Source organism: Rattus norvegicus, chromosome 7, assembly GCF_036323735.1.
Source record: "Rattus norvegicus strain BN/NHsdMcwi chromosome 7, GRCr8, whole genome shotgun sequence".
Lineage (NCBI taxonomy): Eukaryota > Metazoa > Chordata > Mammalia > Rodentia > Muridae > Rattus > Rattus norvegicus.
Genome location: NC_086025.1, coordinates 32,535,233 through 32,550,934, shown reverse-complemented (window position 1 = coordinate 32,550,934; position 15,702 = coordinate 32,535,233). Strand labels below are relative to the sequence as shown.

At 36.4% G+C, this 15,702-nt stretch overlaps 1 protein-coding gene across 7 annotated transcripts in view; it reads right to left on the bottom strand.

The window, feature by feature from the left end:
- Eea1 (early endosome antigen 1) overlaps nt 1–15,702 on the bottom strand; it is a 167,528-nt gene that overhangs the window by 57,874 nt on the left and 93,952 nt on the right. For 5 of the 7 annotated variants that reach the window (XM_039080107.2, XM_039080106.2, XM_039080104.2 and 2 more), the window contains 8 exons: nt 13,445–13,572; nt 12,794–12,848; nt 12,638–12,703; nt 10,019–10,058; nt 9,050–9,163; nt 8,363–8,484; nt 7,127–7,282; nt 1,168–1,284 (listed from right to left, as the gene is read on the bottom strand). In XM_039080107.2, coding sequence (XP_038936035.1) covers nt 1,168–1,284; nt 7,127–7,282; nt 8,363–8,484; nt 9,050–9,163; nt 10,019–10,058; nt 12,638–12,703; nt 12,794–12,848; nt 13,445–13,572 — 798 coding nt within the window. The remainder of the gene's footprint in view (nt 1–1,167; nt 1,285–7,126; nt 7,283–8,362; nt 8,485–9,049; nt 9,164–10,018; nt 10,059–12,637; nt 12,704–12,793; nt 12,849–13,444; nt 13,573–15,702) is intronic. The other 2 variants (XM_063263461.1, XM_063263460.1) reach the window with 1 other exon arrangement.

Here is a 15,702-nt window from a genome sequence, read left to right as displayed (position 1 = left end):
ACTTCCTCATTCTGCATTCATGTGGATTTCACTCCTGCATTTAGTCTCTCATTTTCTTACATTTAGCTTTTCTTGTTCTCTTCATGTTAGACTGCAAACACACACACACACACACATACACACACATACACACACACACACATACACACACATACACACACACACACACACACAAATAAATATATATTATTGGCTAGATTCAACATATGAAAGAGAACACAAATTATGAAAGAGGATATAAAGGGAATTGTTTTTCTAGTTATTCTGTAATGCATTTTTGGTAGTGAGTAAGCACATAAGATACAATTGATACTGAATGTGTAAATTTAACATAAAGCTCCCCAGCGTCCAGTCTGAATGCCTATTCTAACTGTACAGTAGTTCTCTGAGATGGATAAACTTTGCATCTGGATAATTTTTGTTTCTGATGTTTTTATTTAGTCATAAGGTTTTTAAATAATAAATCTTATAAATGTGTATATAATGTGTGTATATAATCTTTATATATAATAGAATTGCAATATGATCCAGCAACCTGATTCTTGCATATATAGCCAAAAGAAATAAAAACAGGGTTCAAAGACATTTATACACACAGTCACAGTTCTAAGCAGAGTTATTCATAATAACCCGAAAGAAGAAAGCAACCCAAGTATTTATTGACAGATGGGTGTGTGATACATCACAAACTTAAAACTCAGAGTCGTTCAACTGTAAAGAGATAATTCCGATATAAGGTACTCAGATGAATCTTTCAGGATATTATGTTAAATAATGTCAGTTACAAAAACACAAATACTTTATGACTCCACTTATCTAAAGGACTTGGGTGTGTAAATGTCATAGAAATACAAGAGAACATGGTGATTGGCTGGAGTTCAGGGAAGGAACAGTGGGGGGGGGGGGCTGTTCTTTGGGTATAAGACACAGTTTTGCCATATGAAGAATTCTTGGAAACTGCTTTGAACCCATGTGGACATATTAACATTAAGCACACACATACATGCATGCATACATACATACAGGGGAGAGGGAGAGAAAGAGGAGGAAGGAAGAGTGAGTTATCTTGCCCTACTGTATAAATAAAATTAAATTAATTTTTAATGATTAAATTTAATAATTAAATTAAAATCTATCCACTACTATATGAAGCTTTAAAATTCTTACCTGGCTTTTTTGTGTTAATTCATTAACTGAACCTTTAAGTTTTTGTATTTCCTGCACATATACTGCAACTTCTTGGGGGCCTTTGGCAAGTTCACTCCTTAGCTGGTTTATGGTAGCCTGAAAAATAAAATAACAATTAAAGCAAATGAAATGAAGGCCTGCAAAGATTTGAAAAAATGATGGTTTCTGCTGCTGGTGCAGTTAAAATTGAAGCAACACTTGACACTTTGATCACAACCTGATCTTTATTCTGATACCAGAAATACTCCCACCTAATTATTTTTTTGCTTAAAATTAATTTTTAAAAAACACCCAAGATGCATGATTCGTTTGTTTAATTACACATCAGCGGAGATGCTGGTGTGTTCATCTGTTTGATATCATCAAGGTTCAGCTTTTAATTTCTTGGTTTCAAATCTATACTTTAGGCTCCCTGAATCCAAACAGGAAAGCCACAAGTTATTTCTAGAGATTCTTCAACCTTCCACATCAGAAACATTTCCTTTCACATTAAAACATGCATATTCAAATACGCAATCTGGTTTGATTTGGTCTAATCACCTTTCTGATGATAATGGGAGTATATTTAACAAAACAATTTACCAAGCTAAGGTCCCATATGGTTTCATTAACCAAAGCTACTTTATGGTCATACGTTAAGAGTTGAATAGAAACGTGTGTTAGTGGATTTAAACACTTTCAATAACAATATTAATGTTTATTGTTTAGATAGTTTGATTGCTTAAAAATAATAAAAAGGAAAATCAGGTGGGCAAGTATCTTAAAAAGTCAAACCTCTAAGACACAAAAGCTCAAACATTAGAAAGGTACTGCAGATAATATTAACAAATGAATTTGTATTTCTAATATTTCTTGCTGGCTCTACTTTTTACATAAAGTTAGTCACTTCCATTGCATACATTCTTTATGATGAATAAACTTTACAGTATGCATACCCATCCACTGAGAATTCTGCCCTTAGCACCCAGTCCTTTATCCATATGATTACAAAACAGCCCCTGCATCACACAGAGGAGACCTGAAGGACCTGGTTTGTGGGTATATGCTCACACGTTTCCCTGCTCTCAGGAACCCGACTACACAGAACTCAGACTCTCAGGTACTTTCAGAGCTGCTGTGTCTTCATCCATTTAGAAAAAAAAAATAGTTTTGAATTTCAGAAATCAATTAAACACATTAATGACCAAATTGAACTTATTTTATTTAATAACCATAAATTAAGAAAACAAGTTTGGTTTAGATTAATGTGAGCACTTAAAAGTTTAAGTTTGGTCATGATGAGAAGTGATGTGGCAAGAGTGGGCCCCGAAGGAAGACATTAGTTGTAGGGAGACACAGGAAAGAGAGGTTCTATGAGAACTTCCCTTTCCCTGTTGCACACTATCAACCATTTCTAGCTTTTAAAATGATAAAATATTGTTCTGATCTGAGGAAAAATAATGATTAAAGAGAAATTAGGGACATAAAATATATATTCTATTCAGATAGACACTCTAATGTCTCTCTCTTTCTGTGGTGACTTTCCTTGCCACCTGACAGCACAAGGTCATCTATGGCTTGCAGTTCAGCACTTGCTATAATCATTTTCCAGGATTCCTCTTTACAGACTTTATGGTGAGTCCCACTTGTTATACTTTCCTTTCTTATATCTTCCCAGCCAGGCTAGTAAAACTGCCCCACATTACTCCTGGCTCTACCACAACACACGCCCTATGTTTTTTCCTTCTACATAGAACCTATTATCACTTCCCTTCCTACCATGGTATGGTATGATTATAAAAACATCTCAAAAGGCTCATGTGATCCAGTAGATCTAATCATAGAGAGATCATGGACTGGATCATGAGGGCTCTGACCATTAATTAATTCATGATTCGATCCTGTTAGTAGGGGTTGATGAAATGTTCAGAGGTGAGGCACAGTGAGAAGAAGTGGTCATCAGGGACATCTTGACCCAGTTTCCTGCTCTGTGCACTTCCTGGCTACCAGAAGTAGTCAAGTTCTGCCACAGTCCCTGGCAATCATGATATTCTAAAGGAATGGACCCAGCTAAACCTGCACTAAGACCAGAAGCCAAAACAAAATCTTTCACCCTATGAAATTGTTTCTCTCAGGTGACTTTCACAACAATAAAAAGCTGATTAATACAAATTAACACATTTTTCAATTCCCACAAAGGAATATGAATCTTATGAGAGCAGGTGCTGACTTAATGCTGTATTCCTAAAACCTAGAATTGTTTCTCCTGCTTAGTATTTATTCAAAATATACTCCCTAATGAGTGATCATCCCCTCAAAGATTTAAAAGATTTTTATACCCATTAGAACAATATATGAGACCCTAGCAAATTTTACTGTCCTTGTAATACTATGTTATTAAACTGAATTATTAGGTTTTTAGTAGAACTTTAAGTTACAAATAACTAAGAAACAATATTTTGACATTCTGCTAGTGCTACAGAATCATAATTATTGCTTGAATTTCTACTGTTAAGAAATAATCATTTTAAATGGATGAGAACTTGTTTGATTAACAAAACAAAAATGAGAATGTCTATGAAGTTCTAAGATTGCCCTATCACACAAAACTGCACAGGACAACCGAAGGCGGTGGATAAAGACAGTACCAAACTAGCACGTGTCCCAAAGCACATTACCTCAAATTTAAGCATCTCCATTAGAAAGCAGAAAAAAATAATAAAATGGTGGATGAAAGGTGGAAGACAGTACTGACAAGGTGCACATCGAGAACACAATAAAAATGTCCAACCATACTTACAAACATGATCTCTCAAACTGACACATGTAATGCTGAAATAATCTTAAACAGCTATGTCTGATTATAACCATCCGTACTCCATACTTGCATAAACATTCTTGCTCTTAAGATTCAAGTAAGATTATAATTAAGACTCTTTAAAATCATTTCCATTAGAATCATAACATATCTAAACTCATTGCAGCCTTAATATTTACCTTCATGAAGGATTTTCAAAATAATTTTAAATCTTTAAACCTTCAATCTTCAATGTATAAAAACTCCAACTACTTATTAAGCACTTCAAATGCTTTAGAATAAAAATATACTTTTATAAATGCATAGACAAGTATAACGGGCTCACAAGGTATATAAATCTCAAGGAAAATAAACCCAAGGTGTATTTAACAATATGTTCCAAATTACATACCACCAATCCCAACATTTGATAAATTCTTGGATTTCTTGCTTATCTAACGGCTTTTAATGTATTTTGATTCTGATTAAGAAAAAGTAACCACATCTATAATAATTTGAATCTAGAAAAATTTTAAATGATGTAATCACTAATATAATTAGCTGAGAACGAGAAATGAATTTTAATTACACATGCTACTTAATCATAGTAGGTAGAAACAAAAAAAATGAAGTCACAAACAAGTATATGAGATAAAACAATCAATTATACTAATGTTTCTATGGAAACAGTAGTAGATAAAAATATTTTCAGTTATTATGCAATACATAACAACATACAATTTTGGCAAAACCCTGAAGCAGTAATAAACATGAGGACAAGGTTAGTAGTACAAAAAGCTTGGCATGTGGCTCACTCTCCTGATTCCATCCTCGGAGGCCGAGGCACAGAGGCACATATGGGAGACTGAGGCCAGCCAGAGACACATAGAGGCTGCAGGTTCGCCTCTGCCAGACTGAGACACTGTCTCCAAAGAAAGACAACCAGCAAGCAAAGAGGTCAGAGCATGAAGTCACTCCTGAGGCAATTCTGAGACAAATGGAAGCAGGGTGCTAAGGGAGGAATGCTGGACCTGGGAATGTAGGACCTAGGTCTGTATTTTACACATGTGACCTGAAAGCAGGTCACACCTCATTGAGCCTGAGATTCCTAATGTGTGAGAACTTTATAAGATCAAATGAGAAATCTTTACAGCTAACACAGTGTCCAAAATGACCTGGTAGAGTATCAGAAACCTAGTAGTGTCCAAAAAGTCCATGTCTAATGACATTAGTGTGACTCAGACACTACTGCTTTTGGGGGATCAGGAGGCAGAGGGATTTTGTTTTTGTTTTTTGAGACGAGGTTTCTTTGTGTAGCCCTTGCTGTCTTGAAACTTGCTCTGTAGACCAGGGTAGCTTCTCCATTTGCCTCTCCTCTTGAATGCTGAGATTAAAGATGTATACTACCACTGCCTGGCTTTTGCTAATATTTTAAATTAACAAGTATGACTCTTTAATCCTCAACTAAAACAAGTCAGAGGGGATTACACTTTAAAATATATATACTCTAAAACTAGCATTAGTTACTTTCATTAAAATTTAGTCACCATGTTCCTTTACATAGAAATGTCAAATAACATTTGATGGCATTTTTAAGTGAAGAGAGTACTTTTTTTATTTGAGAAGTTATCAGTCAGCAGTCAGATCTAATCAACACAAGTCCTTTACTAAATACAGTAAATGGCTGGGCTTACTCAAGTTAAAAGTCATCTAAAATACATTCTTCCTTATCAGACTTTGACTCAGCATCTTCTCATCTTTTATGTGGTGAATGTGTGCACACCGTGTATGTGCATTGCCCATGGAAGTCAAGAAGACAATGTCAGATCCCCTGGAACAGGAGGGACAGGACGGTACTGGGAAGAGCCGCCAATCTCTTTACTGCTGAGCCATCTCTCCAGCCGCCAATTAGCGTTCCAGTCTAATTAGTAGTTCCTCTCAATATTGAACTGACTTTGGTAAATTTATTAACCCCCTCAAACTATTTGAAAGTTTGTGAAATTATGTGGTTAGGGTTATGAAGTGTCATTTGGGGAAAATCTACATGGTAAGTTAGTGTCAAGCATCATAGAGCCTCATAATCTCATGCATCTTAAAACTATCCACTTCCATAAATTCCCACTGATGAGACACAGAAAAAGGAAAAAACAGGAGGAATCAGACACAGAATATCTGTAATACTTATTTTACTCCATTATTTACAGGCATATTCTGTTTATGAACAGAGTAGTATTTTGATCACCAGCTTAAAACCAAAAACAAAATAAATTGTCACAACAAATGCTTTTCTTTTTCTGTTTTTCTCTGTTTTGGGGTGTGTGTGTGTGTGTGTGTGTGTGTGTGTGTGTGTGTGCGCCCGTGTGCACGCACGGGTATTGGCATGAGTGTGGGTGTGTGTGTTTTCAAATAGGGTCCCTCACTATGTACCCAACATTGGCCTCAAACTCATAATCCTCCTGTCTCAGTCTCCAAGTGTGTGTGTTACCACATATGGCAAATTAAATCTAAGATTGGTAGTAGGTTGGAACATTTTTAAGAAGATTTATTTACTCTTATTTTTCACATATAAGTGTTTTGCCTCTGTGTACATCTGTGCACCATGTGCATCGGCTCTCCTAGAGGTGACGCTTCAGATGTTGGTGAGTTGTCCTGAGGTTGCTGGGAACCAAATCCTGGTCCTTTGCAAGAGCAGTGAGTGCTTTAACCGCGGAGCCCACCCTCAGCAGGCCCAATGAGAACACTGTAAGGACTATTCTCAGGTGCATCCTTCAATGTCTATCAATTAGAAATATGCCTACTAAAAATACACCTTCTGCCAGGTTCTGTGGTATACTTCTGTCATCTCAGACACTGAGGAGACCAAGGCTGACGTGAGCCTACGAGGGTAAAAAGAGCCTGGTTAACATAGTGAGGCTGTATGTCAAAAAAAGTTTAAAGAACCAGAAAGAAAGAAAGAAAAGAGAGAAAAAATTATTTGTAAGAATTTTCCCAAAACAACATTGTTAAAGTAACTGTAGGAAATTATATCATACTTCGCTTTCTCCTACCAAATTAAGATAAATTCAGTCATCACTTACCAACTAGCCTTAATTATATAAGTATATGCATCATTTATTAGGTGACATAGTAATCTACAGAAGCATTCCACTCTAGTGTCATTACCTCCGAGTTAGCGTGTTCTGACTGTAACTTTTTACATTCATCCTTGAGTTTTTCAGATTCTCTCTCACGCTCCAAAGTCATGTTATCCATTAGAGTTTGAACTTGGACCAGTTCTTTCTTTAGTACAGCGACATCTTCTATACCAGGTCTCTGAAGCTGGGAAACACACATTTTAATTAAACATTACAGTAAAAAAACTAATACATATTTTAGAATAAGTCACTAAAAAGAGATCAAAATGAAATCAATCATTATTACCAAGGTTTAGACTCTAAACCCCAAACACTGATCCCTGCCTCAATAAACCCACGCCCTCTTCCCATTCATTCTATTTAACGGTATCCTCAAGTTACATTGCAGCAAACTCACAACTCTCCTTAGCAGACCCCCGTGTTGCTCTCCTGAACAGACTGCATGGGTCCCACCAACGACCTGACAGACAGTGCCTTCTTCCCTGTGCTGAGGAAGGGCATGACAGTAAGCAGTGCTGAGCTCTGAGCTCCTGCCTAGCATGGAGCCTTACAATGATACGACAACGAGATTTAAATAAGGAAGAAAGGATGTTCGCTTGTTCAGGGTTTACAGCAGGTGCATGTAATCCAGTCATTTATTCATATACTTATTGAGTGCTACATAAATAGGAATGTCAAAGATAGGTCTAAGGCTGTAAAGCCTGAGGAAACCATTGAACCATGGTACCTACTGACGAATACTGCCATCAGAGAAGTGTGGCTGAATTTATGTTTGTAGATCTGAAATGAAATTTCATTGCAGTTGGAGGCAATCTTAAACCAGATGCACTGTAAACTGGAGTGTAGGGAAGGCGGGCGTGTTGGCTTACACGTTTAGCCCAGCACTCAGCAAGGCAAGAGGCTCTCTCTGAGTCAGAGGCCAGTCTTGTCTACAGAGCAAGTTCCACAATGGTCGAGGCTACATAGTGAGATCCTGTCTCAAAAGAGCAAATAAAATGTAAGGAAATGACAGCTTCAGGGATGTGGACATAGGAAATACTTAAAAATCATAGAGTATATCTGAAGGTAGAAGAATATATGGAATTTTTTTTATTGCCTCCAGTTCATTAACCCATTTTTTTACTATTTCTTCAGCTAAATATTCAGCTCAAAACCTCATACTTCCTAGGCAAGTTCTCTACCACTCAGCCATATGCCTGGTATCATATATATTTCATTTTAATTAGGACAGTATAAATTAACACAATGATGATAAATAAATTACCAGCTCAGTTTTCAGGTCTTGAATTACAGTCGTCTGTTTACTTAATTCTTCTGTCAAATGTGTCGCTTTTTGTTCCGCAGCTGCTCGGAGACCCTTTTCTTCATCATATTTTGACTTTATATCTAATTGAAATAGCAATACAAATATTAATTTCATAATACTAATCCTGAAGGCAGGTGTTATAGGTCTGCATGTACTAACCTGCAAGCTTAGACACACTTAAGTCTAATTCACATTCCTTAAGTACCCATAACTATACCCAGAATATTATGATCATGTTACATCCACCCAACAGCAGGCTACTTAGCATTTTAATGTATACACATAAAATATTTCACCAAAAAACATAATTTAAAACAAAACACATTATGAACAATTAATTGATAGCATAACCAAGTATTAAATCTCTAATATATTATATGATCAATTTATTTAAAATGTTACATTTTAATCATTAAGCATATCAGAAAAGAAAACTAACTGAATTTCAAGAAGAAAATACTAAAAAGAAAACACTGAAAGACAAGCAATAACTGACACAGCAATTCATATTATTAAACACCATTAATCACTCCCATAGTCTACGCAAAGGTTTTATTACTCTTAAAATATTAGTTTTCTAGGACATATAATGATGAAAAGATAGTAAGAATTTTTTATTGGCTAAAAAATTTAGATTCACTATACCTGCAATTTCAGTAGCAAGTTGAGCTGCTTTCTGTTCAAACAGATCTTTCATTTGCTTAATATTAAAATTCTCAGTTTGGGCTTCTTCTAATTGTTGCTCTAAAGACTGTAGCTCTAGAAGAGAGCAGAGCAGTGCATTAAATCCAATGTCAGTGACATACACCAAGTTTTTATTATTTGTATAATAACCACGTAAGAGTAAAGACGACTGATGTGAGTCCATTCTCTATAAGGAGAATATATATTGAGTATATTTAAATCCGTTAGGGTAAAAGTCACTATTTATAAACATGATTTATAAATAAAAATAATTAGAATAGCCTCCAAATATCTAAATATTTGTTTAGAAGTTTAGTTTTGCTTTTTACAAATTGAGGTCTTATTTGACAGCTAAGGCTTGATTAGGACTTGTGGTTCTCCTGCCTCCTGTCTGCTAGTGTTACAGACATATACCACCATAACCACTTTAAAATGTATTGTGTTGTTCAGACACAAAGTGAATTTAGAAGTAAATAAGAACAATGGCCTTAAACACATTAATTAAAATATGCAGTCCATGTCTGTTACTACCGCTTCGTTCTGAGAGCTCCATTAAATTCAACCTCTGACCGGAGTCTAATCTGGACTGCTCACTGAGCACCACCCATTTAGCAGCAGCTCCAAGGACGCTAGTCTCATCATTCACTTCAAAAGGCACAGTAGGCCTATCATTCCCTAATATAGACTTGGATTTTCTTTAGGCAATCATGTGGTAACATTCCAGAAGTTTATTCACAACTTCAGAATATAATGAACTAGATAACTGACTAAACTGTGACACAGGTAACTACCTAAACAGAACACACAAACAATACTTTTACCTTTTTACAAACATCATGAATAGACATAAACAAAATTCCTTTATCAGGTATTAAATCTTAAAAAGAATGATTAAAAAAACAGTGAAAACAAAAATCTGTTTTTAATTACCTGCTGATGAATCAGTCACCAATCCATCAGATTTAGCCTCCTTAATTAAAACAGAACATACAAATAAATGTGGTAAAAGGAGAAGGAAACACTATACAATTGCCATGTCTGTCAGGTTAAGTACAGGATTTGGGTAAAGATCAGAATCTGATGGGTCTCCTATTTTAGATCTGAAAGGTGTCAGCTAGCATAATTGCACTGCAGTGTGCCAGCCCAAAACCTTTCCTGTTTCTATAAGCCTCTTCATGTCATGCAACAGATGACATCCACAACTCCATACATCCAGTACTAAAGTAATAATAGCACTTCCCCGTCTCCACAATGCAACATCCGCTCTTACCACACTCTGTGTACAAGCTCCTGACAGTGACTGCTAGGCTGCAGTACACAAGCCTAACGACGGGACAGATTTAGTCCCAGCATGCAGCTCTCAGCTGTCTATTTCTCCAAGAGCAATAGCTCAAGCTGTGTCAGGGTCACACTCCTTTAGCCTCACCTTTCACATCTTGCCCACCACCTACAGTGCACTCTATCAGTAAGTGATCCTTGTTACACAGTTCTCTTTGGAAAGCATCACTCTCAAGAAATCACTTATAAAGGTACACCCTAAATTTTAATGAGATTTTCCTTAGCATGAGAGACTGATTCTACTACAGTTGAGAAATTGCTAATGGACTTAAATTAACTGTGGGATTCACCGAGCTGTTCATGTAACTCATCTATTGAGTGTAATCTCTGTGAAATTTGTTACTGTATTCTTCCTTTAAGCACTGAGAATTTAAAGGAAAATAAGTAGCAATAAATATGTGATCTAAGATATTACATTGATCATGTCTTACTATATGCATAAAATCACCTAAACTATTTGAAAAGTAATAACCTTATACATGCTGCCCACTGTGACAATCAATAAGGGTACTGTGTGAGGGGGAGCAATGGCTAGACACTGCAACGCAGTAGTAGTAAAGCACTTGTCTAGTACATAGTCCCGAGTTCTATCCACAGCACTTCAAACTTTGTAATTAATTAAAGATATTTTTAAATTAACAATCATCAATCATCTCAAAAAGAGAAATAAAGGGCTGACAAGATGGCTCAGTAGATAAATGTACTTGTCACAAGGACCTGAACTCACCTCCCAGGGTCAAGAAATCTACTCATTTACTCTCACAAGTCATTGGATGACCTCTACATGCAAGAAGGTACCATGTATACGCGCGCGCGCACACACACACACACACACAATGTACACATGCACACATGTGTAATAAATAAATGTGAAACACAGACATACTTTAACCCATAAAACACCAGGCATGCCTTTATTCTCATCAGAGGCAGAAGCAGGCAGACCTCTGAAAGTTTGCAGCTAACTTGGTCTATATAGTGAGTTCCAGGGCACTTGGGGCTATGTAGAGAAACCTTATCTCACCACCCCCCCAAAAAAAAGAAGAAGAGGAGGAGGAAGAAGAGGAAGATGGAGGGGGAAGAGGAAACAACCACCACCACATTCTTTATTATTAAAGTCCTACGGGCTTTTAATATTTTAAAGGGTAAAGTCCATGTCAAAGAATAAAGAATTTTCCAATAAACCAGATTTTTTTAAAATTTCACAACAAACTGGATTTAGACATATGACAGCTAAAAATAATATTTAAAATGTACTTGTTTCTAAACGGAAATTTACTGCAAACACAAGTTATAACTTACACTCTAGAGAATTTATTTATGAAATATGACACACTGGCAAATGCCTGTAACCCAGGTCTTGAAGGACATTTTCCGGAAAGCCTTGTTATTACAAGAAATGACAGTTCCACTGTTACTGCCCTTATAGATTTTCCAGTGAGATGAAATGTGGTAGAGGCCTATATTTTGTGTTGAGTCTCAATTTTAAGCCATTTAAGTATACTGTCAGAAAAATAGAATAATTAAGCTTGATGTTGTAAAAACTGGTAACTGATTCTCTTTTAAAGTGAAGTATATAGATGATAGATAGATAGATAGATAGATAGATAGATAGATAGATAGATAGATAGATAGATGATAGATAGACAGATGAATAGATAAATGATAGATGGATAGATAGATAACCTGATTTTTAATTGTGTGTGTGCACGAGCACATTTGTGCAGGAGACCAGAAGAGGGCATTGGATCCCCTGGAACTGGAGTTACAGGCATCCATAAGCTGCCTGATGTGGATACAGTGGACTGACTCTGGGTCCTATGCAATTGCAGCAAACACACTTAATTACTAAGCCATCTCTCCAGCCCCCTCACTCCCCTTTTTGAAACAAGGTCTTGTGATGCAGCCTAGGCTGTCTTTGTACTCATATTCTCTGGCCTCTGCCTTCCAAGTGTTGGAATTACAAACACATACCATCACACCTGACATAATGAATTCTTAATGAAACATGTTTAAGAAGCTTTATCTTTGCTTCCCATATATGCTTCCAAATCCATTAGAATTATACAGACTATTTAATAGGCTGTTACATAAGAAATAAATTAGGAAGGTATTTATATCAAGCCCCTTACAAAAGAGTATAATGCTTAATTTTCAACAATAAAAATAAACAACTAATAAACATGCTTTAAGAGTTCAAAATGCAATTACTTGCTGCTGTAGCCCTTGATATTTTTCTAATTCTTTCTTTAATTCTTCTGAGTACCATTTTTCTTCCTGATAAGAAAAAGTCTAATTAGTACATTTTAACGCAGTTTTTAATGTGAGGCTCTGGAGATAAACAAGCATCAGCATGTCCGCTCTTACCTTAAGTGAGGCCTGCAGGTCTTGGACCTCTTGCCTGAGTAGTGCTATGTCATCTCTAAAGATGCATGAGGAGAGAGGAGACGTCTTTAATTGACAAGCTTAGCAAGTGATAATCAGTAACCAATAATGTTACAGCTCTCTCAATTATTATAAAAACTGAATGTTTTCTGTATAAAAAAGTCTTTAGAAAAATAATTTCAGTCTTAAAAGCACATGGTTTATAAACAAAAACAATTCTCAAGATAATAATCAGATAACTGTCTAGTGCCTACAGCAGAAACAAAGTATTTTCTATTAATTTACCAACAATACTCATGAATGGCTTCCTGATGCAGGTAGCATAAAGTCTAAAGCTGCCAGCGGTACTACCAAGTGTGCATCATCTGCCCTTACTTACTCACTCTTCTTTCACTCACTAGGCTGTTTAATACTGGTTTGTTTCATGGCTTCTTCATGGTACTCTCACCTAAGACTCTAACCGATAAGAAGACAAGCAGACAGGCTAGGAGGAAGACCAGGCTAAATGAGAATAGATTTAAATTAAATAGTATGAAAACATTACAATTTTCAGAAAGTAATTAATGTTCACATAGCAATTATATCACATGGGCATTCCATGACAATATCACATTTCGAACTAGCATATTGTACCGTGTCAAAGCAAGACTGGCCTCTCCACCATGCCCCGAGTCATTACCGGCATCATGAACTGCCTGATAGTGTTTGAAAAGTTCATCAGCTGAGCCAAGAGATTTCATACACTGGGGACATATAAAACCCTATAAAAAGAGGAACAAAAAAGTTTTAAAAATACTTAATTTTGAAGAACAACACTCAGCATTTATTAAATATGGCCAAATTTCATAGTCATACTATAATGCCATTAAATAAACTATAATCTATAATGATAAACCACAATTCTGATATCAAGCAAAGGTATTACACCATCGATTCTGCTTAAAGTATACAAAACATAACGAAAGCACAACTATTTTTTAGGCTGCATCAAATTAATGGTGAAAGAAATGAAGGAGACATTAGTTCATGTGTTTTTTCCTTTGTGAAAAACATAGGTCCCACTATGTAGCCTTGGAGGTCCAAGAACTCACTATGTAAATCAGGATGGTCTTGAACTCACAGAGCTCCACTTGCCTCTGCCTTCTGAGTATTGGGATTAAAGGTGTGTGCCACAACACCTAGCTATTCTAGATTAGTTGAAAATATTTTCCATCACAATTTTTCTCTGTGTGTATTCCCATTAAAGTAACATTTGTTCTATTTCATAGAAATACTAAAAAAAAGCAAGAAGATTAAATGATTTTGTCACCAAAGGGAAAAAACAAGACTGCAAGTGTCTCACACAAAGCTCTATTAGTGAAGTGTTGTAATCAGAAACTATCCAGCTGAGTGACAGTGCACACATATAAATTCAGCGACCTGGGAGTTGAGGCAAAGGGATCAGAAGTTTAAAGTCATTCTCAGCTACATACTGAGTTTAAGACCAACACTGAGAACATGAGGCCCTGCTTCAAAATAAACTGACAGACATATAAATAATTGCTAGCCTAAGGCTAACATAATAAAAGCCCTAAGTTAATGAAAAGCCTACTAAAACATAAAGACCTGATGGTCCCAGAACTAATGACATAAGACTATCATTGATGACGCTGTTAAGCATGCTGCTATAATTCCAGGTATCCGTACTTGGGGTTACAATTCAGGACTGAATCATAAAATCACTTACTTGGCTATAAATTTAATATTCCACAGAATATATTAGAGGTTATTTTACTAATAGTAAACAATATTTTATTACATTTTTGATCAATGACAAAAATAATTATTACAGTGTGTTGTCAAAAACATTTCAGAAGCACCCTTATAAATTAACTGTTAGAGGTATCTAGAATAACTAATTTTTTCTACTGGATCCATACTATGCACCAGATATTTGCCCTATACAATCTCATGTAAAGCTTATGCCTATTTATTTAGTGTTCCTAACCATATTTTATAGAACAGGAAACTCAGGAAAGCTAAGAGACTTTCCTGAGGTCACAAATGACTAGGCAAATCCCATGTTTCCAGAGTATTATATTATCTCTCGACTTGCAAACCTAACCCTTAAAAGTGACTTCCTTAAAACAGTTCTTATCTTCTACCTTCCCAGTGATTTTAACAGGTATCTATTGTCATCTGAGAATAATAAATAATAATAATAACAATAATAATAATAACAACAACAACAACTCTGTGAAAGACATAAATTTTAAAATACAGTCCCAGCCCACAAAGACAGAAGACTGATGATGCACACGGAAAAGTATCTTTTGTGGGGTGGATTCAAACTGCATTAAATGGCAGTTAGCGGATGTTGTTCCTATGGGGCTGCAACCCCCTTCAGCTCCTCCAGTCCTTCCCCTGGCTCCTCCATTGCAGTCCCCAGCTCAGTCCGATGGCGGGCTGTAAGTATCTGCATCTGTACTGGTCAGGTACTGGTAGACGCTCTCAGAGAACGGTCATACCAGGCTTCTGTCAGCAAGGGCTTCTTGGCATCAGCAATAGTGTCTGGGTTTGGTGTCTGCAGATGGGATGGATCCCTAGCTGAGGCAGTCTCTGATGGCCTTTCCTTCAGTTTATGTTCCATATTTTTGTCCCTGTCTTTCCTTTGGACAGAAACATTTCTGGGTTTAAAATTTTGAGATGGGTTGGCGGCCCCATTCCCTCAACTAGGAACCATGCCTATCTACTGGAGGTGGCCCCTACAGGTTGTATCTCCCCTTTGTTGGATATTTCAGCTAATGTCATCCCTGTTGGGTCCTGGGAGACTCTCGCTTCCCTGGCACCTGGGACTTTCTAGTGGCCATCCCCAGTTCCCCACCCCCACTGCTGCATATTTCTATTTGATT